At 36.4% G+C, this 23,838-nt stretch overlaps 8 protein-coding genes across 11 annotated transcripts; all 8 read left to right on the top strand.

Moving 5' to 3' along the window:
* The first annotated feature begins 1,025 nt into the window (after positions 1 to 1,025).
* On the top strand, positions 1,026 to 8,042 carry LOC143464867 (uncharacterized). Of its 3 annotated transcripts, XM_076962899.1 has the most exons (17): positions 1,026 to 1,324; positions 1,955 to 2,139; positions 2,207 to 2,298; positions 2,444 to 2,910; positions 3,053 to 3,245; positions 3,346 to 3,431; positions 3,563 to 3,790; positions 3,872 to 3,990; positions 4,125 to 4,302; positions 4,503 to 4,654; positions 4,833 to 4,980; positions 6,037 to 6,096; positions 6,268 to 6,387; positions 6,479 to 6,619; positions 6,890 to 7,134; positions 7,207 to 7,246; positions 7,406 to 8,042. In XM_076962899.1, the coding sequence occupies exons 1-17, from the start codon at positions 1,238 to 1,240 to the stop codon at positions 7,409 to 7,411; spliced, it is 2,547 nt and encodes an 848-aa protein (XP_076819014.1). In that variant the 5' UTR covers positions 1,026 to 1,237; the 3' UTR covers positions 7,412 to 8,042. The 3 variants fall into 3 exon arrangements, with proteins under 3 accessions (XP_076819014.1, XP_076819013.1, XP_076819015.1); XM_076962898.1 differs by having other exon boundaries at positions 1,027 to 1,324; positions 7,207 to 8,042; XM_076962900.1 differs by lacking the exons at positions 7,207 to 7,246; positions 7,406 to 8,042 and having other exon boundaries at positions 1,031 to 1,324; positions 7,008 to 7,134.
* A 71-nt stretch (positions 8,043 to 8,113) lies between these two features.
* On the top strand, positions 8,114 to 10,258 carry LOC143464871 (uncharacterized). Its single transcript, XM_076962906.1, has 4 exons — positions 8,114 to 8,284; positions 8,464 to 8,583; positions 8,698 to 8,838; positions 9,098 to 10,258. Exons 1-4 carry the CDS (start codon positions 8,123 to 8,125, stop codon positions 9,551 to 9,553), a joined length of 879 nt encoding a protein of 292 aa, XP_076819021.1. The 5' UTR covers positions 8,114 to 8,122; the 3' UTR covers positions 9,554 to 10,258.
* LOC143464870 (uncharacterized) lies at positions 10,218 to 12,475 on the top strand. 2 transcript variants are annotated; one of them, XM_076962905.1, is made up of 5 exons: positions 10,218 to 10,501; positions 10,682 to 10,801; positions 10,915 to 11,055; positions 11,315 to 11,559; positions 11,632 to 12,475. In XM_076962905.1, exons 1-5 carry the CDS (start codon positions 10,340 to 10,342, stop codon positions 11,768 to 11,770), a joined length of 807 nt encoding a protein of 268 aa, XP_076819020.1. In that variant the 5' UTR covers positions 10,218 to 10,339; the 3' UTR covers positions 11,771 to 12,475. The 2 variants fall into 2 exon arrangements, with proteins under 2 accessions (XP_076819020.1, XP_076819019.1); XM_076962904.1 differs by having other exon boundaries at positions 11,315 to 12,475.
* Positions 12,476 to 12,489: 14 nt separating this feature from the next.
* Positions 12,490 to 13,999, top strand: LOC143464876 (uncharacterized). Its single transcript, XM_076962912.1, has 5 exons — positions 12,490 to 12,717; positions 12,899 to 13,018; positions 13,132 to 13,272; positions 13,542 to 13,786; positions 13,859 to 13,999. Exons 1-5 carry the CDS (start codon positions 12,556 to 12,558, stop codon positions 13,983 to 13,985), a joined length of 795 nt encoding a protein of 264 aa, XP_076819027.1. The 5' UTR covers positions 12,490 to 12,555; the 3' UTR covers positions 13,986 to 13,999.
* A 766-nt stretch (positions 14,000 to 14,765) lies between these two features.
* Positions 14,766 to 16,792, top strand: LOC143464875 (uncharacterized). Its single transcript, XM_076962910.1, has 5 exons — positions 14,766 to 14,943; positions 15,122 to 15,241; positions 15,336 to 15,476; positions 15,736 to 15,980; positions 16,053 to 16,792. Exons 1-5 carry the CDS (start codon positions 14,782 to 14,784, stop codon positions 16,177 to 16,179), a joined length of 795 nt encoding a protein of 264 aa, XP_076819025.1. The 5' UTR covers positions 14,766 to 14,781; the 3' UTR covers positions 16,180 to 16,792.
* Positions 16,793 to 16,867: 75 nt separating this feature from the next.
* LOC143464873 (uncharacterized) lies at positions 16,868 to 19,038 on the top strand. The gene is made up of 5 exons (XM_076962908.1): positions 16,868 to 17,035; positions 17,216 to 17,335; positions 17,450 to 17,590; positions 17,855 to 18,099; positions 18,172 to 19,038. The coding sequence occupies exons 1-5, from the start codon at positions 16,874 to 16,876 to the stop codon at positions 18,365 to 18,367; spliced, it is 864 nt and encodes a 287-aa protein (XP_076819023.1). The 5' UTR covers positions 16,868 to 16,873; the 3' UTR covers positions 18,368 to 19,038.
* A 12-nt stretch (positions 19,039 to 19,050) lies between these two features.
* LOC143464872 (uncharacterized) lies at positions 19,051 to 21,218 on the top strand. Its single transcript, XM_076962907.1, has 5 exons — positions 19,051 to 19,297; positions 19,476 to 19,595; positions 19,687 to 19,827; positions 20,097 to 20,341; positions 20,415 to 21,218. The coding sequence occupies exons 1-5, from the start codon at positions 19,136 to 19,138 to the stop codon at positions 20,608 to 20,610; spliced, it is 864 nt and encodes a 287-aa protein (XP_076819022.1). The 5' UTR covers positions 19,051 to 19,135; the 3' UTR covers positions 20,611 to 21,218.
* Positions 21,157 to 23,470, top strand: LOC143464874 (uncharacterized). The gene is made up of 5 exons (XM_076962909.1): positions 21,157 to 21,446; positions 21,639 to 21,758; positions 21,871 to 22,011; positions 22,432 to 22,676; positions 22,748 to 23,470. Exons 1-5 carry the CDS (start codon positions 21,285 to 21,287, stop codon positions 22,938 to 22,940), a joined length of 861 nt encoding a protein of 286 aa, XP_076819024.1. The 5' UTR covers positions 21,157 to 21,284; the 3' UTR covers positions 22,941 to 23,470.
* The last annotated feature ends 368 nt before the right edge of the window (positions 23,471 to 23,838 follow it).

Genomic DNA, 23,838 nt, shown 5'->3' with positions numbered 1-23,838 from the left:
AATTTATAACCACAGCCGTTAAAAAGAGAAAAATCGACTGGTAGAACACCATAGATAAGTCGGTGTTAAGAGTTGAAAAGAAATAGTAAAAACGACTGGATGTCTCCGTTGGATGACGGTTAAAGGTTAAACGTGTATTTGTCTTCCAGATCTCTGAGACCGATGACAATAGTTCGAGGGCAAGGACAGAGAACGACGTGCCAGTAAAACAATAGAGCAGATAGAACAATAGAACAATACAGATAGATAACAATCATTATTTTGCAATGCAATGCAGTTCACAGCTCCACCATTGTTTTGGCGTCGTGTTAATCGCGCAGAAAATCGGCTTAATCGAAAACAATAGGTTCGGACGACCTAAATCCTTTGACCAAACAAAGGGAGCTGCGGCAATTGTGTGGGTCGTTCATTAACAGCTGGAAAACCGTAAAAATTGTTAAATCCATTTCAGTAACACCAATAGATTAATTCAATTAACGGTGTAGTGCATTGCAATTAGCTTTGCCTTTTTCTGTTGCTGGCATTGTTCCATTGTAGGCAGCATGGCCTATAAATACACCCACAAGTAACTGGTAGGCTACACCCAGAATATATAATGCAGAGCGACAATGCAACGTTATCGCAAAGATCCCGGTAAGTGACGTCTCTCCAGTGCAAATTTCGCCAGCGTATACGCCAGCTTGTAGCACATTTTGCTTTGCTGTGGTAACTTGTTGTTGTATGTGTTGTAGCCTAGAACAATTCGAATTTTTCAGCAATTGCTGAAATTGACAGCTGAATAGGAAACAGATCGCTCCTAGATAAATTTTACTTTACCGGAAACGCGCCGTTCAGTTTGGAGTCAAAAAATTTAACGTCGAGCCAGATAGACGTGTCAGTGTGTTATGAGTTATTCAAATTATTTGCTAGAACCTGCCGACTGAACCCGGAGCGATCCGTATATGCGCCAGTTTGCTGGACCGCAACCTTGCTCCGTCAGTGTAAAATTGGTAGAATAAGCCGTAGTTGCTAGTTGGGTATTTCCCCATATCCATGATGCTCTGTGTTTTGATTAGATTAGAGTGTTTATTTCTCAGTCCATTCAAGAAAACAGAGGAAATAATATTTAGGTTGCCTTTCAAGCGAGCTTAATTTGGATTAACGTAGCCTTGTGTAAAGAATGTTAATGTAGCAATCCGAATCTGCCAGTTCAGCAGTTAAACAACGCAATCGTCTATTTCATTCAATTCTTGCTATAATGAAACCATCAATGTTTTTTCGAATGAAGAATGTTGTTGATGAAATTTGGGGCGGTCGTCGTGATCATGAACATAAACCAAACAAGGTGGGTAAAGCAATGCTAGGCTGCGATAATAAATAAAAAAGGACTTCTTAAAGACTATCCCTTCAACCGTTAGAAATGGCTGGCTATTGCACCCTATCCGCCTATAGGATAGACTATTAACCATATTACGATTAGCTCTTAAGCCTATTACTGTAATGAAAGAAAGTTCTTGCCGATTGCTTCAACTAAGCATAGATATTTTCCATAAACTTCACCTACATGAGGCTTCTTGTAGTTGTAGCGTGATGCCAGATTGGAAAGTTTGCTGTTTTTGGGTGAGAAATCCCCTGTGCAACAAGATGAACAAATAGCTGGGGTCTAGTATACAAGTGTTCAACCACAAGATACCTTTGTATACTAGACCCTAGCTACTCAAATTATGACGTCATCTGGTGTCCACTTGTATACTATACCCAGAATAATCATACTCCACTCTACTACTAGAGATGGGCTGAGTACTCGATTGATGATTAGACCATTTTCTTTACTCAGACCTGTTCGAGTTATCTAGTATTAATCCAATACACGGTGTTACCATTGTAACTTAGAATTGCTGTGAGAACGTGATCAACTGAAACACTCTTTCATTCTGTTGTTTCCTTGAAAACTGTCTTTTTTATTTTCAATCAGGTCGCTTCTGTGCCATATAATGTTGAAGAAGGTTACGGAAAACTTCATGCCAAACTAAAGTATCATCGGCCGCTCTTCTTAGGCCTAACCAAAGGTGAAGAAGGGGATGCTTTGAACAAACAACATCGACTTTCTGTTACCCCGAAAAATGTTACTTTGTTGCCATTCAACGCTGGATACTGCGAGTGAGTGGCTTGCGTCAAAGTTGATTCGATGATGTAATTTTGCTTTGTAAATCTTATTCATTTTTAGGGTCGTGAATGCTGGTAAAACTGATTATAATGAGGACTGCTCTGTTGCGGTAACGGTGCATCTTGAATCGTTATCAAACCAAGTTTGTTCGTGTAAGTTGTTTTGCTTTTATTTATTGGTTTTCTTGCCTTTACATTATGAAGGCGAATTTGAAGAGAAACAAATTATATTTCCAATAAAAGTCTTTGAATTTTTTAAATTATTTAGTGCACACTTGATTCTAATTATTGCCATTAGGTGAAGTAGAGTCACATAAAATACAGCACGGGTCAAAAGCTGGTGATTATCTAAATGCGACCACTTCAAATGAACAGAAGAAGTTGGAAGAAGCAATGACATCATCGTCAGTTGCCGACAACCATAAACCTGATAACATTGATTGCCAACAGACATCTTCTACTAATCATCAGTTCCAGGGTAGTGAAAAGAGCAAGACTATCCCAGAAGCTGAAGTTATGCTAAATAACAATGAAAATGCAATTGCTTTTGGTTCATCCGATGAAGAATCTTGTGAGGCCAGTGGTACTGCAAAGGTTGACGAAGATAGCATCGTGCCACCGCTTGTTCTAGAAAACGCTAGTGAGGAACGTAATACAAGCAACACTAAAACTGATGCTAAACAAACCCCGCAAGCTCCCACTCCTCCAACTCCTTCCATGATTTCTCCTCAATCAGTTCAACCAACAAAAATTAGTGGAGTACCAGTATGTATTATTAAAAACTTTGTCTTCATTTAAAATTTGAAGTTGCTGACTATTTTCTTGCTTACACACCTAGGAGAATGATAAAATTTGTTATAATCGGACTTTTATTTTTGATCATTTTCGTAAGTATCCTCGATTTCAGGACCACTGTAAGCGCTGTTCATCACCATTGCGAGTGGATTACTTTGCCATATTCGATGGTCATGCTGGTGAAGGGGCTGCACTTTATGCATCGGAGGTTTTGCACGAAATCTTAATTGAGAGGCTACGTGAGGTTCAACATTTGCTTGTGAAGAGCGATTGTTCAAATTTATCATTACCTGCATATTTAACAGGTAGAGTTTAAGTTGGGAGTAGAATGGGAATAGGAGAAGTCGTTTAAGTATGTGTGATTTACAGTCGAAGGATATGTAAGTTAATTCGTTGTATTAACAGAACAACGAAAGGAGCTTGCAGCAATGACCAATTTGTGTTCTGATTCACTAATCACTGGAGTGTTGCAGGATGTAATGGTCATCACGGTGTGACAATGTAGTTTTAATATCGGAACCAGTTTTTGTATGATTATAGTAAAGTTTGTTATCCTAAAACGTCACTGTTTATAAACTTCAAAAAAAGTATGTTTTTGTCTTAATAGCTTTTTGTATATTAGGACAAGCATCTTGCTGCTGATGCACATAAGTTCCACGTAACAGGAGGTTGCACAGCACTTCTCGTTGTGGTTGCGCTTGGAAAAGTCTTTGTGGCAGGTGCCGGGGACTGCCGAGCTGTTTTATGTCGTACCACTTCAGCTAATGACAAAGGTGACAAGAAAATATTGGCCATCCCAATGTCACAAGATTTCACGCCCAACAGCGAAAGAAGAAGGTTGCAGTATCTGGTACAAATCTCTGGACTTCTGATGCCTTGGGTTTCTGCTTTTTAACAACAGGCATTGATTGATGTAAATGCGTCTTTGCAGGCATACATCAAGCCATGTTTGCTAGGCGAGCATTTTACCCGTTTGGAATTCATCAAACGTCTTTCACCCAATGATGTTGGAAAGAAAATGTTGTATCGTGACTACCATATGACTGGATGGTAGGCATGTATTACATCTTGAATGAATTAGCTTGTTATTTCACGAACAGGTTTCTTCGCACTGGTGCAACAAGTTGTAGAACAAATATTGATCTAAAAAATGTCATTAGCTCATTCGTTGAAGTCCTCTTTAGGTGTTACAAGGAAATAACTGAGGATGACTTACGACATCCACTGATCCATGGAAATGGAAAATCACGAAGACTCCTTGGAACTATCGGGGTCACCAGAGGCTTGGGCGACCACACTTTACTTGCACTCAACCATATACCTGATGCCCCGGTGAAACCTTTTATGTCAGCAGTTCCTGAGGTTAGCAATTGAAATTCCTAGATTCACGTTTCGTGTTGCTTTGGGTGTTAGCCTTTAAATCTTTTGTATCTCCACCTTGGAGGGCTCAGAAATTTAACTTCCTCTGAAATTAAGTTTCTAATGATTGTTGGAAGTTTGTTTACTCTTCAGAGGTATTGGTATGAAGTTTGTAAATGTTCTTTGGATTTTTGCGATTCCAGGTGAGGTCATATGATCTTTCCGGAAGATCACATGACGATGATGATGTGATTATTGTTGGTTCTGATGGCTTATGGGATGTAACCAGTAATGAAACTGCTGCACAGATTGTAAAATCTATTCTGACCGATCTTGAAAAGAGTGATTGCAATAGGTTGTCACATTAGTTTCACAGTTTTTCATTTAGCTTTGTCGTCGCAAAAGAAAATATGTGTTATCACTGACCATTATTTTTGATATTGTGTTTTACACCTTTTTTCTAAAGTTGTTGTATACTCACTACAATGTTAGATATACTAGTAAAACTATTAAAAATGATTTTTTTGCTGCAGATACTGCATTGCTGCTAAAGCTCTAGTGACTCATGCTCGTGGCCATATCGTGAATGGTTTATGGAAGATGGCGGATGGCCGTCCGGCTTCTTTTGACGACATCTCAGTTTTTGTGATACCTCTGAAGGCAGCTGGTATTTGCCATAAGGTGAATCCAAATTATACCGCCACAGAGTAACGCTGAATTGAAAAGTTACATAACGTTTTATTTTCTTTGCGATTTTATGTGTTTTTTGTGCCACTGAAAGCACTGCAAAAAAGTTAAATTGATTCTGTTTTGGGTCGATTGGAAAGTTAAAACCTAAACTAGCTATTTGATCAAAACGCAAGTAACATTATTTGTTGTTCAAGAACAACTAAAGTAAACTATGTTAAACAACTTGTACTTGTATTAGTTAATAACTAGTTCCACAAAGTTATACTATAGTACCTGTGCAGTGCACAGTCTGTAAATTGTAAGGCACTTTCCTCTAGAAGTTACCTTCAAAGAACATGGTTATATTTCTTATTGTTTTGGCTGTATGTATTTGTAACTGCCATACTTGATTGTTCACGTTCCTGTGCAAATTGTTATCTTACTGCTCTGAAAACTCTGACTGAGATTAACTAGTACATCAATGCACATTTACATGCTGTTACCCAATCATTCTTGGTTAACTTTCACAAAATGTTATGCAATTTTTATACATTGCCTTTAAGTAAACAATCTGACTGATGTTTGAAATTACCTGGATGCCTGCTATTACCTCGTTTTAGGTATTGGTATGAGGTTCGATGATATGTTAGTTTTCATATTCTTAGGTTAGTTTCATACTCATTGAATGCATGAAATGCATAATGTTGTGTTTATTACAAAAGTACTTTGTTGTCTTCCTAAATACAGATTGGCGAATGTATTTAGCCATTTTTCTGCATATTCCAATACATAATTTGTTCAGTACAATTTGTTAGTGGTGAAGTTGGTGTAAAAATATCTATTTATCGGCGCCACTGTGTTTAACCCAGCTGCCTTTTTTTCAGAACTTGTAACGTGCAGGAACAGTTGCGTAATACATTAAGTTATACTTTTGCATGTGACAACTGATTTGAATCACAAATTGAAATGGATATCGTCCGCCATTTGCCACATCATGATGTTGTTTTTCCTGAAATATTCTGTCACTTCAAAATTGAATCCTTATTCCAACTTCGTCTGGTGTCAAAGTGCTGGCAAAGTTTAGTAACGGAATATTTCAGACGGCGTCAAAACTTGGACTTATCTGAGGTTGTTGTCTTGTAGAAATTATCAGCTGAATATCGAATTATTGTTTATGTGTGATCAAATGTGACAATAGGTAGAAAATGATACTGAAAACTGTGTAACTACATTATTTCCTTGACGTATCAGTATTCTTCGTTTGTCTGTATCCTAGAGATAATTTGTTTCTTGTATTAGTTTGGACAAAGAGTGACGGTGGATGCTTTTCTTCTGATGACGTCGAATAACAAAGTTCTAAAGCAACTGCTGGTACCAGAAGCCACAAGTTGGTTGATGGATAAACATCTTCTTCCAGTGGTTTGTACATGCTAGGAAATATTTATAGTAAATATAATATCTAATCTATTTTTGTCTAAGTCAAATTATACCAGTGACTGCACCTTTACAGATCCACAACTGTTTCCACGTTCTTACCGACATTGATATCAGCAATTGCTCCCAGCTCAGCAGTTCGAGCTTGCACAGCCTTGCTGTAAAGTGTCGCAATTTAACAAAAGTATCATTGAAAGGTTGCATATGGGTTGACAAGGTATGATTTTTTGAGTTTTTTGCTCTCTTAACTATTATGTTGTTTGTGATTAGTTAGATCATTATCTTCCATCATAGAGTTAACTAATATCAACAGTAATTTGTGGAGTTCTCAAATATATATCAAGTTATTAACTGTAATTCATGGAATTTTCTTGCCCATTTATAGTATTATGCCTTTCTTACCATCTGGGGATTTAAAGTATAATGAAACCTGTAATGTACTCTAAAGTTTTAATGATTAACAGTAAAGATCTTATCTGACCAACAGGACAACTTTAAGCAACTTGTTATAAACAACCGCGGTCTTCGTAAAATTGACGTGTCGTGGTGTTGGTCGCTAGACGATGATTGTCTTATTAATGCTGCATTTTCTTGTCCCTTCTTAGAGGAACTAATCCTTTCAAATACTCGCACTGCATCTGACAGTGCGCTTCAAATAATTGCAATGAAATATAAAGAACTCAAATATTTGTCTGTCAAAGGGTGCTGGCAAGTTACTAATCGCGGTATAAGGTGGGTTTTTGGTTTGTTTTTCGCTACTGATTTAAACACAAATCTACATTTATTGTTGTTTTATGCATTTAGAGCAATTGTTGATCACTGCAAGGACCTAAAAGTTCTTCATGTAAGTAATTGTCTTGGTGTGACCGAAGCTAGTCTGGCACGGCTTCGTGTCAGGGGAGTGGCTATGGATGTGTGCCAGTGCCATTCGAAGACTCATTAATAGAAATAGAGAATGCTATGGATACCATTATCAAGCCACACATGTGTCTACATTTAACAGCATTAGCGCATCCAGTATTAAAAGAACAAAAAAGAACAAACTGTCAATCAAGAAGCATGAAACGAAATTAGGCTGAACACCCAGTCAAAGTGATTGAGGCAAACACTGACACTGTGTCCTGGCGAGCTGCATCTTGTCATCTGGAACATGACTGCTGTGTAATATTCATGTATTTTGTAGCTTCTACCACTGTAGCAAATTTTATATAGTAGCACTTATGTTGTAGCCACTGTTTATTTGTTAATTAAATATTGTAATAAGTTGCAATTAATTGTTGAAATCGACAATCATAAAAGTGTTACTTTTGGTGGCTGACTTTTGTAAGGAAGGTGTAGTATTCAAATTTGTTTCATAATAGCAAATCAGGTACTTTTAGATTCTGAATTGACCGTATAGATTGAATTTGTATTCTTAAGTTAGAATTCATTGAATGTACAAAATGTTGTGTTTATTTCGTCAGTATGTTGTTTCATCCCCAGAAACAGAAATGCACATGTGTCTAACTTAGATGTTTTCCATGTACCTCAATATCCAGTTTAACCAGCATAAATTTTGTTGCTAAACAAGTTGTGAATTTTGTTTAAAAACTTCTATTTATCCGTGCCACTGTGTTTAACCCAGCTGCCTTTTTTCAGAACTTGTAACGTGCAGAAACAGTAACGTAATACATTAAGTTACACTTTTGCATGTGACAACTGATTTGATTCACAAATTGAAATGGATATCGTCCGCCATTTGCCACATCATGATGTTGTTTTTCCTGAAATATTCTGTCACTTCAAAATTGAAATGTTATTCCAACTTCGTCTGGTGTCAAAATGCTGGCAAAGTTTAATAACGGAATATTTCAGACAGCGTCGAAACTTGGACTTATCTGAGGTTTGTTGTCTTGTGGAAAATGTCAGCTGAATATTGAATTATTTATTATGTGTGATCAAATGTGACACTAGGTAGAAAATGATACTGAAAACTTTGTAACTAGTAACTATGTTATTTCCTTGACGTATCAGTATTCTTCGTTTGTCTGTATCCTACAAATAATTTGTTTCTTGTATTAGTTTGGACAAAAAATGACGGTGGATGCTTTTCTTCTGATGACGTCGAATAACAGAGTTCTAAAGCAACTGCTGGTACCAGAAGCCACAAGTTGGTTGATGGACAAACATCTTCTTCCAGTGGTTTGTACTTGCTAGGAAATGTTTATAGTAAATATAATACCTAATCTATTTTTATCTATTGAAGAAAGTACAATTGTTCCAAATCAAATTATACCAGTGACTGCACCTTTACAGATCCACAACTGTTCCCACGTTCTTACCGACATTGATCTCAGCAATTGCTCCCAGCTCAGCAGCTTGAGCTTGCACAGCCTTGCTGCAAACTGTAGCAATTTAACAAAAGTATCATTGAAAGGCTGCGCATGGGTTGACAAGGTATGATTTTTTGAGTTTTTAGCTCTCTTAACTATTATGTTGTCTGTGATTAGTTAGAACCTTATCGAACTAACCAATATCAACAGTAATTTATGGAATTTTTCTATTATATCAAGTTATAAACTGTATTTTATGGAATTTTCTTGCCCATGTATGATATTATGTCTCCCTTACCATGTGGGGATTTCAAAGAAAATGAAACCTGTAATGTAGTCTAAAATTTTAGTGATTAACATTAAAGATCTTATCTGACCAACAGGACGACTTTAAGCAACTTGCTAAACACAACCGCGGTCTTCGCAAAATTGATGTGTCATGGTGTTGTTCGGTTGATGATGGTTGTCTTATCAATGCTGCAATTTCTTGTCCCTTTTTAGAGGAAATCATCCTTTCATATAATCTCTCTGTAACTGACAGTGCACTTGTAATGATTGCAATGAAATGTAAAGGACTGAAACACTTGTCTGTCATAGGGTGCTGGTATGTTAGTATTTGCGGTATAAGGTGGGTTTTTGGTTTGTTTATTGCTAATGATTTAAACACAAATCTACATTTATTGTTGTTTGATGCATTTAGAGCAATTGTTGATCACTGCAAGGACTTAAAAATTCTTCATGCAAGTGATTGTCTTCGTGTGACCGAAGCTAGTCTGGCATGGCATCGTGTCAGAGGAGTGGCAGTGGATGTGTGCCAGTGGCATCCGGAGAGTTATTAATCGAAGAAGAAGAAGAAGCTATGGATGTCCTCATGGACCCAGACGTATGTCTGCAGATTTAACAGCATTATCGCATCCAGTATTAAAAGAACTGAAAAAGAATCAGTTGTCGATGCAGAAGCATGAAGCGAAATTAGGCTGAACACCCAGTCAAAGTGATTGAGGCAAACACTGACACTGTGTCCTGACGAGCTGCATCTTGTCATCTGGAACATGACTGCTGTGCAATATCCATTTTTTTTTGTAGCTTGTAACACTGTAGCAAATTTTATATAGTAACACTTATGTTGCAGTCACTGTTATTTTGTCAATTAAATATTGTATTAAGTAGCAATTCATTATTGAAATCAACAATCATAAAAGTGTTGTTTTTTGTCCCTGACTTTTTTAAGGAAACTATAATACTCAAATTTGTTTCATAATAGCAAATCAAGTACATTTAGATTCTGAATTGACCGTATAGATTGAATTTGCATTCTTAAGTTAGAATTCATTGAATGTACAAAATGTTGTGTTTACTGCGTCAGTATGTTGTTTTATCCCCAGAAACAGAAGTACTCATGTGTCTAACTTAAATGTTTTCCATGTACCTCAATACCTAGTTTAATCAGCATAAATTTTATTGCAAAACAAATTGTGAATTTGGTTTAAAAACGTCTATTTACCGGTGCCACTGTGTTTAACCCAGCTGCCATTTTTTCAGAACTTGTAACGTGCAGGAAAAGTTTAGTAAAATATTTAAGTTATACTTTTGCATGTGACAACTGATTTGATTCAAAAATTGAAATGGATATCGTCCGCTATTTGCCGCATCATGATGTTGTTTTTCCCAAAATATTCTGTCACTTCAACATTGAAACCTTATTCCAACTTCGTCTGGTGTCAAAGTGCTGGGAAAGTTTAGTAACGGAATATTTCAAACAGCGTCGAAACTTGGACCTATCTGAGGTTGTTGTCTTGTAGAAATTGTCCGATGAATATTGAATTATTGTTTATATGTGATCAAATGTGACAATAGGTAGAAAATGATCCTGAAAACTTTGTAACCAGTAACTATGTGATTTCCTTGGTGTATATCAGTATTCTTCGCTTGTCTGTGTTCTACAAATAATTTGTTTCTTGTTTTAGTTTGGACAAAGAATGACGGTGGATGCTTTTCTTCTGATGACGTCCAATAACAAAGTTCTGAAGCAACTGCTGGTGCCAGAAGCCACAAGTTGGTTGATGGACAAACATCTTCTTCCAGTGGTTTGTACTTGCTAGGAAATATTTATAGTAATATAATACCTAATCTATTATTGTCTATTGAAGAAAGCGCAATTGTTTCAAGTCAAATTATACCAGTCACTGCACCTTTACAGATCCGCAACTGTTCCCACGTTCTTACCGACATTGATCTCAGCAATTGCTCCCAGCTCAGCAGCTTGAGCTTGCACAGCCTTGCTGCAAACTGTCGCAATTTAACAAAAGTATCATTAAAAGGCTGCGCATGGGTTGACGAGGTATGATTTTCTGAATTTTTAGCTCTCTTAACTATTATGTTGTCTGTGATTAGTTAGATCCTTATGGAACTAACTAATATCAACCGTAATTTATGGAATTTTTGTATATTATCAAGTTATGAACTGTATTTTATGGAATTTTCTTGCCCATGTATGATTTTATGCCTTGCTTACCATCTGGAGATTTCAAAGAAAATGAAACCTGTAATGTACTGTCAAATTTTAGTGATTAACAGTTAAGATCTTACTTGACCAACAGGATGACTTTAAGCAACTTGCTATAAACAACCGCGGTCTTCGCAAAATTGACGTGTCAAGGTGTTGGTCGGTTGATGATCGTTGTCTTATGAATGCTGCAATTTCTTGTCCCTTCTTAGAGGAAATCATCCTTTCATATAATCTCTCTGTAACTGACAGTGCACTTGTAATGATTGCAATGAAATGTAAAGGACTGAAACACTTGTCTGTCATAGGGTGCTGGTATGTTAGTATTTGCGGTATAAGGTGGGTTTTTGATTTGTTTATTGCAAATGATTTAAACACAAATATACATTTATTGTTGTTTGATGCATTTAGAGCAATTGTTGATCACTGCAAGGACTTAAAAATTCTTCATGCAAGTGATTGTCTTCGTATGAACGAAGCTTGTCTGTCATGGCTTCGTGTCAGAGGTGTGGCAGTGGATGTGTGCCAGTGCCATCTTAAAACTCACTAATAGAAGAAGAAGAAGCTATGGATGTCCTCATGGACCCAGACGTATGTCTGCAGATTTAACAGCATTATCCCATCCAGTATTAAAAGAACTGAAAAAGAATCAGTTGTCGATGCAGAAACATGAAACAAAATTAGGCTGAACACCCAGTCAAAGTGATTGAGGCAAACACTTACACTGTGTCCTGGCGAGCTGCATCTTGTCATCTGGAACATGACTGCTGTGCAATATTCATTCATTTTGTAGCTTGTACCACTCACTGTAGCAAATTTTATATAGTAGCACTTATGTTGCAGCCACTGTTATTTTGTCAATTAAATATTGTATTAAGTAGCAATTAATTATTGAAATCAACAATCATAAAAGTGTTATTTTTTGTCCCTGACTTTTTTAAGGAAACTGTAATACTCAAATTTGTTTCGTAATATCAAAATAGCTACTTTCAGATTCTAAATTGACCGTATAGATTGAATTTGCATTCTTAAGTTAGAATTCATTGAATGTACAAAATGTTGTGTTTACTGCGTCAGTATGTTGTTTCTTCCCCAGAAACAGAAGTACTCATGTGTCTAACTTAAATGTTTTCCATGTACCTCAATACCTAGTTTAATCAGCATAAATTTTATTGCAAAACAAATTGTGAATTTGGTGTAAAAACGTCTATTTATCGGTGCCACTGTGTTTAACCCAGCTGCCATTTTTTCAGAACTTGTAACGTGCAGGAAAAGTTCAGTAAAACATTAAGTTATACTTTTGCATGTGAAAACTGATTTGATTCACAAATTGAAATGGATATCGTCCACTATTTGCCACATCACGATGTTGTTTTTCCCAAAATATTCTGTCACTTCAAAATTGAGATGTTATTCCAACTTCGTCTGGTGTCAAAGTCCTGGCAAAGTTTAGTAACTGAATATTTCAGACGGCGTCGAAACTTGGACTTATCTGAGGTTTGTTGTCTACTAGAAATTATCAGTTCAATATCGAATTATTGTTTATATGTGATCAAATGTGACAAAAGGTGGAAAATGATCCTGAAAACATAGTAACTAGTAACTATGTTATTTCCTTGACGTATATCAGTATTCTTCGCTTGTCTGTATTCTACAAATAATTTGTTTCTTGTATTAGTTTGGACAAAAAATGACGGTGGATGCTTTTCTTCTGATGACGTCCAATAACAAAGTTCTGAAGCAACTGCTGGTGCCAGAAGCCACAAGTTGGTTGATGGACAAACATCTTCTTCCAGTGGTTTGTACTTGCTAGGAAATATTTATAGTAATATAATACCTAATCTATTATTGTCTATTGAAGAAAGCGCAATTGTTTCAAGTCAAATTATACCAGTGAATGCACCTTTACAGATCCGCAACTGTTCCCATGTTCTTACCGACATTGATCTCAGCAATTGCTCCCAGCTCAGCAGCTTGAGCTTGCACAGCCTTGCTGTAAACTGTCGCAATTTAACAAAAGTATCATTGAAAGGTTGCATATGGGTTGACAAGGTATGGTTTTTTGAGTTTTTAGCTCTCTTAACTATTATGTTGTTTGTGATTAGTTAGATCATTATCTTCCTTCATAGAGTTAACTAATATCAACAGTATCATATGGAATTTTCGAATATCATCAAGTTATAAACTGTAATTTATGGAATATTATTCCCCTTATGTGGTATTATGCCTTGCTTACCATCTGGGGATTTCAATGAAAATGAAACCTGTAATGTACTGTCAAATTTTAGTGATTAACAGCAAAGATCTTATCTAACCAACAGGACAACTTTAAGCAACTTGTTATAAACAACCGCGGTCTTCGTAAAATTGACATGTCAAGGTGTTGGTTGCTTGATGATGGTTGTTTTATCAATGCTGCAACTTCTTGTCCCTTCTTAGAGGAACTCATCCTTTCATGTATTTGCTCTGTAACTGACAGTGCACTTGTAATCATAGCAATGAAATGTAAAGGACTGAAACACTTGTCTGTCAAACGGTGCTGGCAGGTTACTAACTGCGGTATAAGGTGGGTTTTTGGTTTGTTTTTCGCAACTGATTTAAACACAAATCTACATTTATTGTTGTTTTATTTATTTAGAGCAATTGGTGATCACTGCAAGGACCTAAAAATTCTTCATGTAATTGACTGCCGTGATGTGACTGAAACTAGTCTGGCACGACTTCGTGTCAGAGGAGTGGCAGTGGATGTACCAGTGCCATCTTAAAACTCACTAATAGAAGTAGAGGATGCCATGGATGTCCTCATGGACCCAGACTGGTGTCTGCAGATTTAACAGCATTATCGCATCCAGTATTAAAAAACTGAAAAAGAATCAGTTGTCGATGCAGAAACATGAAACGAAATTAGGCTGAACACCCAGTCAAAGTGATTGAGGCAAACACTGACACTGTGTCCTGGCGAGCTGCATCTTGTCATCTGGAACATGACTGCTGTGCAATATTCATGTATTTTGTAGCTTGTACCACTCACTGTAGCAAATTTTATATAGTAGCACTTATGTTGCAGCCACTGTTATTTTGTCAATTAAATATTGTATTAAGTAGTAACTAATTGTTGAAATTGACAATCATAAAAGTAATACTTTTGGTACCTGACTTTTGTAAGGAAGGTGTAGTATTCAAATTTGTTTCATAGTAGCAAATCAGGTACTTTTAGATTCTGAATTGACTGCATAAATTGAATTTGCATTCTTAAGTTAGAATTCATTGAATATGCAAAATGTTGTGTTTACTGCTTCAGTATATTGTTTCATCCCCAGAAACATATGTGCTCATGTGCTATCTAACTTAAATGTTTTCCATGTACCTCAATACCAGGTTTAATCAGCATAAATTTTATTGCTAAACAAATTGTGAATTTGGTGTAAAATTATTTATTTATCGGTGTCACTGTGTTTAACTCAGCTGCCTTTTTTCAGAACTTGTAACGTGCAGAAACAGTAGCGTAATACATTAAGTTATACTTTTGCATGTGACAACTGATTTGATTCAAAAATTGAAATGGATATTGTCCGCTATTTGCCACATCACGATGTTGTTTTTCCCAAAATATTCTGTCACTTCAAAATTGAATCCTTATTCCAACTTCGTCTGGTGTCAAAGTCCTGGCAAAGTTTAGTAACTGAATATTTCAAACAGCGTCGAAACTTGGACTTATCTGAGGTTGTTGTCTTGTGGAAGATATCAGATAAATATTGATTTATTGTTTATATGTGATCAAATGTGACAATAGGTAGAAAATGATCCTGAAAACTTTGTAACTAGTAACTATGTTATTTCCTTGACGTATTAGTATTCTTCGCTTGTCTGTATCCTAGAGATAATTTGTCTCTTGTATTAGTTTGGACAAAGAGTGACGTTGGATGCTTTTCTTCAAATGACTTCTGATAACAAAGTTCTGAAGCAACTGCTGGTGCCAGAAGCCACAAGTTGGTTGATGGACAAACATCTTCTTCCAGTGGTTTGTACTTGCTAGGAAACGTTTATAGTAAATATAATCTGATCTAATCTATTTTTGTCTAAGTCAAATTATACCAGTGACCGCACCTTTACAGATCCACAACTGTTCCCACGTTCTTACCGACATCGATCTCAGCAATTGCTCCCAGCTAAGCAGCTTGAGCTTGCACAGCCTTGCTGCAAACTGTCGCAATTTAACAAAAGTATCATTGAAAGGCTGCGCATGGGTTGGCAGGGTATGATTTTTTGAGTTTTTAGCTCTCTTAACTATTATGTTGTCTGTGATTAGTTAGAATCTTATGGAACTAACTAATATCAACCGTAATTTATGAAGTTTTCGAATATTATCAAGTTATAAACTGTATTTTATGGAATTTTCTTGCCCATGTATGATATTATGCCTCGCTTACCATCTGGGGATTTCAAAGAAAATGAAACCTGTAATGTACTGTCAAATTTTAGTGATTAACAGTAAAAATCTTACTTGACCAACAGGATGACTTTAAGCAACTTGTTATAAACAACCGCGATCTTCGCAAAATTGATGTGTCATGGTGTTGGTCGCTTGATGATGGTTGTCTTATCAATGCTGCATTTTCTTGTGCCTTCTTAGAGGAACTCGTGCTTTCATATATACGCTTTGTAACTGACAGTGCACTTGTAATCATAGCAATGGAATGTAAAGGACTGAAACACTTGTCTGTCAGAGGGTGCTGTCAAATTACTAATTGCGGTATAAGGTGGGTTTTTAGTATGTTTTTCGCAACTGATTTAAACACAAATCTACATTTATTGTTGTTTCATGCATTTAGAGCAATTGGTGAATACTGCAAGGACCTAAAAATTCTTCATGTAAGTGACTGCCGTGATGTGACCGACGCTAGTCTGGCACGGCTTCGTGTCAGAGGCGTGGCAATGGATGTGCCAGTGCCATCTTAAAACTCATTTATAGAAGAAGAAGATGCTATAAATGTCTCTATGTAGCCTTTGTGTGTCTGGAGATTTAACAGCATTATTGCATCCAGTATTAAAAGAACTGAAAAAGAATCAGTTGTCGATGCAGAAGCATGAAACGAAATTAGGCTGAACACCCAGTCAAAGTGAATGAGGCAAACACTGACACTGTGTCCTGGCGAGCTGCATCTTGTTATCTGGAACATAACTGCTGTGCAATATCATATTCATAATTAGCATTTAATGTTGAAATCGACAATTATAAAATTGTTACTTTTGTAAGGAAGGTGTAGTATTCAAATTTGTTTCATAATAGCAAATCAGGTACTTTTAGATTCTGAATTGACTGCGTAAATTGAATTTGTCTTCTTAAGTTAGAATTCATTGAATATACAAAATGTTGTGTTTACTGCTTCAGTATGTTGTTTTTTTTTCCCCAGAAACAGATGGGCTCATGTGTCTAACTTAAATGTTTTCCATGTACCTCTATATCTAGTTTAATCAGCATAAATTTTGTTGCTAAACAAATTGTGAATTTGGTTTAAAAACTTCTATTTACCGGTGCCACTGTGTTTAACCCTACTGCCTTTTTTCAGAACTTGTAACGTGCAGGAATAGTAGAGTAATACATTTAAGTTATACTTTTGCATGTGACAACTGATTTGATTCAAAAATTGAAATGGATATCTTCCGCTATTTGCCACATCACGATGTTGTTTTTTCCAAAATATTTTGTCACTTCAAAATTGAATCCTTATTCCAACTTCGTCTGGTGTCAAAGTGCTGGCAAAGTTTAGTAACGGAATATTTTAGACGGCGTCGAAACTTGGACTTATCTGAGGTTGTTGTCTTGTAGAAAATATCAGCTGAATATCGAATTATTGTTTATATGTGATCAAATGTGACAAAAGGTGGAAAATGATACTGAAAACTTTGTAACTAGTAACTATGTTATTTCCTTGACGTATATCAGTATTCTTCGTTTGTCTGTATCCTACAAATAATTTGTTTCTTGTATTAGTTTGGACAAAGAGTGACGGTGGATGCTTTTCTTCTGATGACATCCAATAACAAAGTTCTGAAGCAACTACTGGTGCCAGGAGCCGCAAGTTGGTTGATGGACCAACATCTTCTTCCAGTGGTTTGTACTTGCTAGGAAATATTTATAGTAAATGTAATACCTAATCTATTTTTGTTCACTGAAGAAAGCGCAATTGTTTTAAGTCAAATTATACCAGTGCCTGCACCTTTACAGATCCACGACTGTTCTCACGTTCTTACCGAAATTGATCTCAGCATTTGCTCCCAGCTCAGCAGCTTGAGCTTGCACAGCCTTGCTGCAAACTGTCGCAATTTAACAAAAGTATCATTGAAAGGCTGCGAATGGGTTGACGAGGTATGATTTTTTGGATTTTAAGCTCTCTTAACTGTTATGTTGTCTGTGATTAGTTAGAATCTTATGGAACTAACTAATTATCAACAGTAATTTATGGAATTTTTGTATATTATCAAGTTATAAACTGTAATTTATGGAATTTTATTCTCCTTATATGGTATTATGCCTTGCTTACCATCTGGAGATTTCAAAGAAAATGAAACCTGTTATGTACTGTAAAGTTTTGGTGATTAAATATCAGTGAAGATCTTATTTGACCAAAAGGACGACTTCAAGCAACTTGTTAAAAACAACCGCGGTCTTCGCAAAATTGATGTGTCATGGTGTTGGTCGATTGATGATCGTTGTCTTATCAATGCTGCAACTTCTTGTCCCTTCTTAGAGGAACTCATCCTTTCATGTATTTGCTCTGTAACTGACAGTGCACTTGTAATCATAGCAATGAAATGTAAAGGACTGAAACACTTGTCTGTCAAAGGGGGCTGGCAGGTTACTAATTGCGGTATAAGGTGGGTTTTTGGTTTGTTTTTCGCAACTGGTTCAAACACAAATCTACATTTATTGTTGTTTCATGCATTTAGAGCAATTGGTGATCACTGCAAGGACCTAAAAATTCTTCATGTAAGTGATTGTTTTCGTGTGACCGAAGCTAGTCTGGCACGGCTTCGTGTCAGAGGAGTGGCAGTGGATGTGCCAGTGCCATCCGAAGACTCATTAATAGAAGTAGAAGATGCCATGGATGTCCTCATGGACCCAGACAGGCGTCTGCAGATTTAACAGCATTATCGCATCCAGTATTAAAAGAACTGAAAAAGAATCAGTTGTCGACGCAGAAGCATGAAACAAAATTAGGCTGAACACCCAGTCAAAGTGATTGAGGCAAACACTGACACTGTGTCCTGGCGAGCTTCATCTTGTCATCTGGAACATGACTGCTGTGCAATATTCATTCATTTTGTAGCTTGTACCATTCACTGTAGCAAATTTTATATAGTAGCACTTATGTTGCAGCCACTGTTATTTTGTCAATTAAATATTGTTTTAAGTTGCAATTAATTGTTGAAATGGACAATCATAAAAGTAATACTTTTGGTGCCTGACTTTTGTAAGGAAGGTGTAGTATTCAAATTTGTTTCATAGTAGCAAATCAGGTACTTTTAGATTCAGAATTGACCGTATAGATTGAATTTGTCTTCTTAAGTTAGAATTCATTGAATACAAACATGAATACAAATACATTGAAATGAATACATTGAATACAAAATATTGTGTTTACTGCTTCAGTATGTTGTTTTTTTTCCCCAGAAACATATGTGCTCATGTGTCTAACTTAAATTTTTTCCATGTACCTCAATATCTAGTTTAATCAGCATAAATTTTATTGCAAAACAAGTTGTGAATTTGGTGTAAAAACGTCTATTTATCTGTGCCACTGTGTTTAACCCAGCTGCCTTTTTTGTCAGGACTTGTAACGTGCAGAAACAGTAGCGTAATACATTAAGTTATACTTTTGCATGTGACAACTGATTTGATTCACAAATTGAAATGGATATCGTCCGCTATTTGCCACATCACGATGTTGTTTTTCCCAAAATATTCTGTCACTTCAAAATTGAAACCTTATTCCAACTTCGTCTGGTGTCAAAGTGCTGGCAAAGTTTAGTAACGGAATATTTCAAACAGCGTCGAAACTTGGACTTATCTGAGGTTGTTGTCTTGTAGAAAATGTCAGCTGAATATTGTTTTATTGTTTATATGTGATCAAATGTGACAATAGGTAGAAAATGATACTGAAAACTGTGTAACTAGTAACTATGTGATTTCCTTGGTGTATCAGTATTCTTCGTTTGTCTGTATTCTACAAATAATTTGTTTCTTGTTTTAGTTTGGACAAAGAATGACGGTGGATGCTTTTCTTCTGATGACGTCCAATAACAGAGTTCTAAACCAACTGCTGGTGCCCAAAGCCACATATTGGTTGATGGACCAACATCTTCTTCCAGTGGTTTGTACTTGCTAGGATATATTTGTAGTAAATAAAATACCTAATCTATTTTTGTCTAAATCAAATTATACCAGTGACTGCACCTTTACAGATCCGCAACTGTTCCCACGTTCTTACCGACATTGATCTCAGCAATTGCTCCCAGCTCAGCAGCTTTAGCTTGCACAGCCTTGCTGTAAAGTGTCGCAATTTAACAAAAGTATCATTGAAAGGCTGCGCATGGGTTGGCAAGGTATGATGTTTTTAGTTTTTTGCTCTCTTAATTATTATGTTGTGTGTGATTAGTAAGATCATTATCTTCCATCATAGAGTTAACTAATATCAACAGTAATTTGTTGAGTTCTCAAACATTATCAAGTTATAAACTGTCATTCATGGAATTTTTTTGCCTACTTATGGTATTATGCCTTGCTTACTATCTGGGGAATTAAAGTATAATGAAACCTGTAATGTACTCTAAAGTTTAAGTGATTAACAGTAAAGATCTTATCTGATCAACAGGACAACTTTAAGCAACTTGTTATAAACAACCGCGGTCTTCGCAAAATTGATGTGTCATGGTGTTGGTTGCTTGATGATGGTTGTCTTATCAATGCTGCAATTTCTTGTCCCTTCTTAGAGGAACTCATCCTTTCAAATACTCGCATTGCATCTGACAGTTCGCTTCAAATAATTGCAATGAAATGTAAAGGACTGAAACACTTATCTGTCAGAGGGTGCTGGCAAGTTACTAATTGCGGTATAAGGTGGGTTTTTGCTTTGTTTATGCGCAACTGATTTAAACACAAATCTACATTTATTGTTGTTTCATGCATTTAGAGCAATTGGTGATCACTGCAAGAACCTAAAAATTCTTCATGTAAGCGACTGCCGTGATGTGACCGAATCTAGTCTGGCACGGCTTCGTGTCAGAGGTGTGGCAGTGGATGTGCCAGTGCCATCCGAAAACTCATTTATAGAAGAAGAGAATGGTTTGAATTTCATCATCAAGCCATACGTGTGTCTGCAGATTTAACAGCATTATCGCATCCAGTATTAAAGAACGAATTGTCAATACAGAAGCACGAATCGAAATTACGCTGGACTCTCATTCAAAGTGATTGAGGCAAGCACTGACACTGTGTCCTGACGAGCTGCATCTTGTCATCTGGAACATGACTGCTGTGCAATATTCATGCTTGTACCACTCACTGTAGCAAATTTTATATAGTAGCACTTATGTTGTAGCTACTGTTATCTTGTCAATTAGACATTGTTTTAATTAGTAATTAATTGTTGAAATCGACAATCATAAAAGTAATACTTTTGGTACCTGACTTTTGTAAGGAAGGTCTAGTATTAAAATTTGTTTCGTAATAGCAAATCAGGTATTTTCAGATTCTGAATTGATCGTATAAATTGAATTTGTATTCTTGAATATACAAAATGTTGTGTTCACTGCTTCAGTATGTTGTTTCATCTCCAGAAACAGATGTGCTCATGTGTCTAACTTAAATGTTTTCCATGTACCTCAATATCTAGTGTAATCAGCATAAATTTAGTTGCAAAACAAGTTGTGAATTTGGTGTAAAACTGTGTATTTATTGTTGCCACTGTGTCTAAATAAGCTGCATTTTTCCAGAACTTGCTGCAACATTAGTATAAAATATATGTGATTTTCTGGCATGTACAACTGATGCTCAAACTGAAATGGATATCCTCTGTTGTTTGCCACATCACGATGTTGTTTTTCCCAAAATATTTTCTCATTTCACAATTAGGAACCTTTTTCAACTTCGTCTGGTGTCAAAATGCTGGCACAATTTAGTAATGGAGTATTTCAGACGTTGCCAAAGCTTAGACTTATCTGAGGTTGTTTTATTTCATAAAATATTTTTCAGCTGATTATAAATTAAACCAAGGTTATAAAAGGAAATGTTAGATGCAATACCAGTATGGTACTTACGACTGTGTAATGTGTTTGTACAATTGAATTTTTTGAAACTTCATGTATAGTTTGATTGATTGTCTTTACCCTATAAATAATTTGTAAATTGTTATTAGTTTGGCAGAAGAATGACAGTGGATGCTTTTCTTCTGATGACATCAGATAACAAAGTTTTGCAAAAACTACTGGTGCCAGAAGCCACACATTGGTTGATGGACAAACATCTTCTTCCAGTGGTTAGTACTTCCTGGGAAAAATTTTTAAAAACATATAAATATTTTAATGTTTTCTACTGAAGAAACTACAATTGTTTAAAGACGAATCACATCAGTGATCGTGTCATTGTAGATCCACAACTGCTCTCACGTTCTTACCGACATTGATATCAGTAATTGCTCCCAGCTCACGAATCTCAGCTTGTTCGAACTTGCTGGAAACTGTCGCAATTTAACAACGGTATCATTGAAAGGTTGCCACTGGGTGAACCAGGTACAGTATTGATTTTTTCCAACCTTGTCTTCTGTTTGTGAGTTTCTCAGTGTACCATATAATCTTTTAAACTGACTTACTTGTAATTATTATCTTATAGCTCGGTTGTTATGTGTTATTGAACGTAACAGCTTTTCAATTAAGGATGTATGTAAACTTTTTATGGATGCATTTCTAAGGCAACCCTAATAGAGCATAGGTCATTGTAAGTATAATATTGTGTTAGGGTATGATCGAATCCTTACATCTTGGTGTATGAAGTATAATTCGTGATTTTCTTGCCTGCTTAAGCCTTAAGGTAGAATTTGATCATTACCACCTTATAGAAGAGAATCAAACATACATTGTAGGCAAACATACGCAGCACCCAAAAAGTCATAGAAAATTTTTAACAGTAGTACTGTTTTGTTCGACTGACAGGACAACTTTAAGCTACTTGTTTCAAACAACTGCGGTCTTCGCAAAATTGACGTGTCATCGTGTTGGTCGCTAGACGATTCTTGCGTCATCTATGCTGCGTCACGTTGTGCTTTTTTGGAGGAACTAGGAATTTCGAACATTTACTCGGTAACTGACAGCGCGCTCCAAGCGACTGCAACAAATTGTGCGGGACTGAAACACTTGTCTGTCAGAGGGTGCTGGCGAGTTACTAATCGCGGTATAAGGTAGGTTGTGGTATGTTTTTCGCAACTGATTTAAACATTAACTTAAGTGTTTTGTTGTTTCATGCATTTAGAGCAATTGGTGAATACTGCAAGGATCTTAAAATTCTTCATGTAAGGGACTGCCGTGATGTGACCGAAGCTAGTTTGGCGCGGCTTCGTGTCAGGGGCGTTGCAATGGATGTGCCAGCTTCATCGGAAGCCACTCTACGAAGATTAGAGAATACGTTCAATTACGTAAAGCCATACGTGAACCTACAGATTTAAAATTGTTAAGGTAAACAAAACTGAAATATCCAAAGCGAGAAAAGTTGTATGGATGTAGCAACCTGGAAACATAAGCTGGCTTGTGCTGGTCAACGTAATCAGAAGAAAACACTGTGTACTTATGAGATGAATCGGTCTTCTGGAATATCATTGCTGTGCAATATGCATGTATTTTGTAGCTAGTATCTAGGCAAGTTTCATACGTTGGCACTTACGTTGCTAACGCCGTTATTTTGTCAAATAAACACTGTATTAGCAATTAATTGCTCAAATCAACTACCGTGAGAGATTTGTGAGTAATGCCTTTGGTACCTGACTTCTGTAACTAAGGTTTAGTATCAAAATATGTCGTATAGCAGCAGAATTTGGAAATTCCGTTCATCTATTGACATGGAAAATTGGAAAGCATGACAAAATCCCGGTCAGTCGTTCAGGATATCCATTACTTTTATTTTTAATTAAATCTGCGCATTCTTTTCTCATTGTGATCAGCAGAGCTTAGCTTGGAAAATAAAGCAAGCAAGTTGCAAGTGATAACACTGCTGATTGTTCCCGCTAGTTATCAGCAAACAGACAGCCTTAACGCGAATATCAAACTACAGCGCCGAGTAGTGTATCAAAAACACTAACCCGTTTGTTTGACTCAGTATCCTTTCGCGTCTGATCGATTGACTGAGGGGTGAACAGGCGCTCGTTTTCAACGCTTTTGTGTAGTTCACATTTTCAATGGTCTTGAAAAGCAGAAATTACTCGTGTCTCAAGCACCCGAGCCCATTGTGTATTTAGGTAACTCTTGTAACAACCGATGTGATACACTGAGTGTTCTTTGTCTGATGTGTTGTACGATCGGGAGAATCTTGTTAAATACAAGAAAGGTCATTAATAGGAAGTCTTTAAA

This window comes from Clavelina lepadiformis, chromosome 7, assembly GCF_947623445.1.
Source record: "Clavelina lepadiformis chromosome 7, kaClaLepa1.1, whole genome shotgun sequence".
Taxonomy (NCBI): Eukaryota; Metazoa; Chordata; class Ascidiacea; order Aplousobranchia; family Clavelinidae; genus Clavelina; species Clavelina lepadiformis.
Note: the sequence above shows the minus strand (reverse complement) of the source record. Positions and strands in the feature narration are given on the sequence as shown.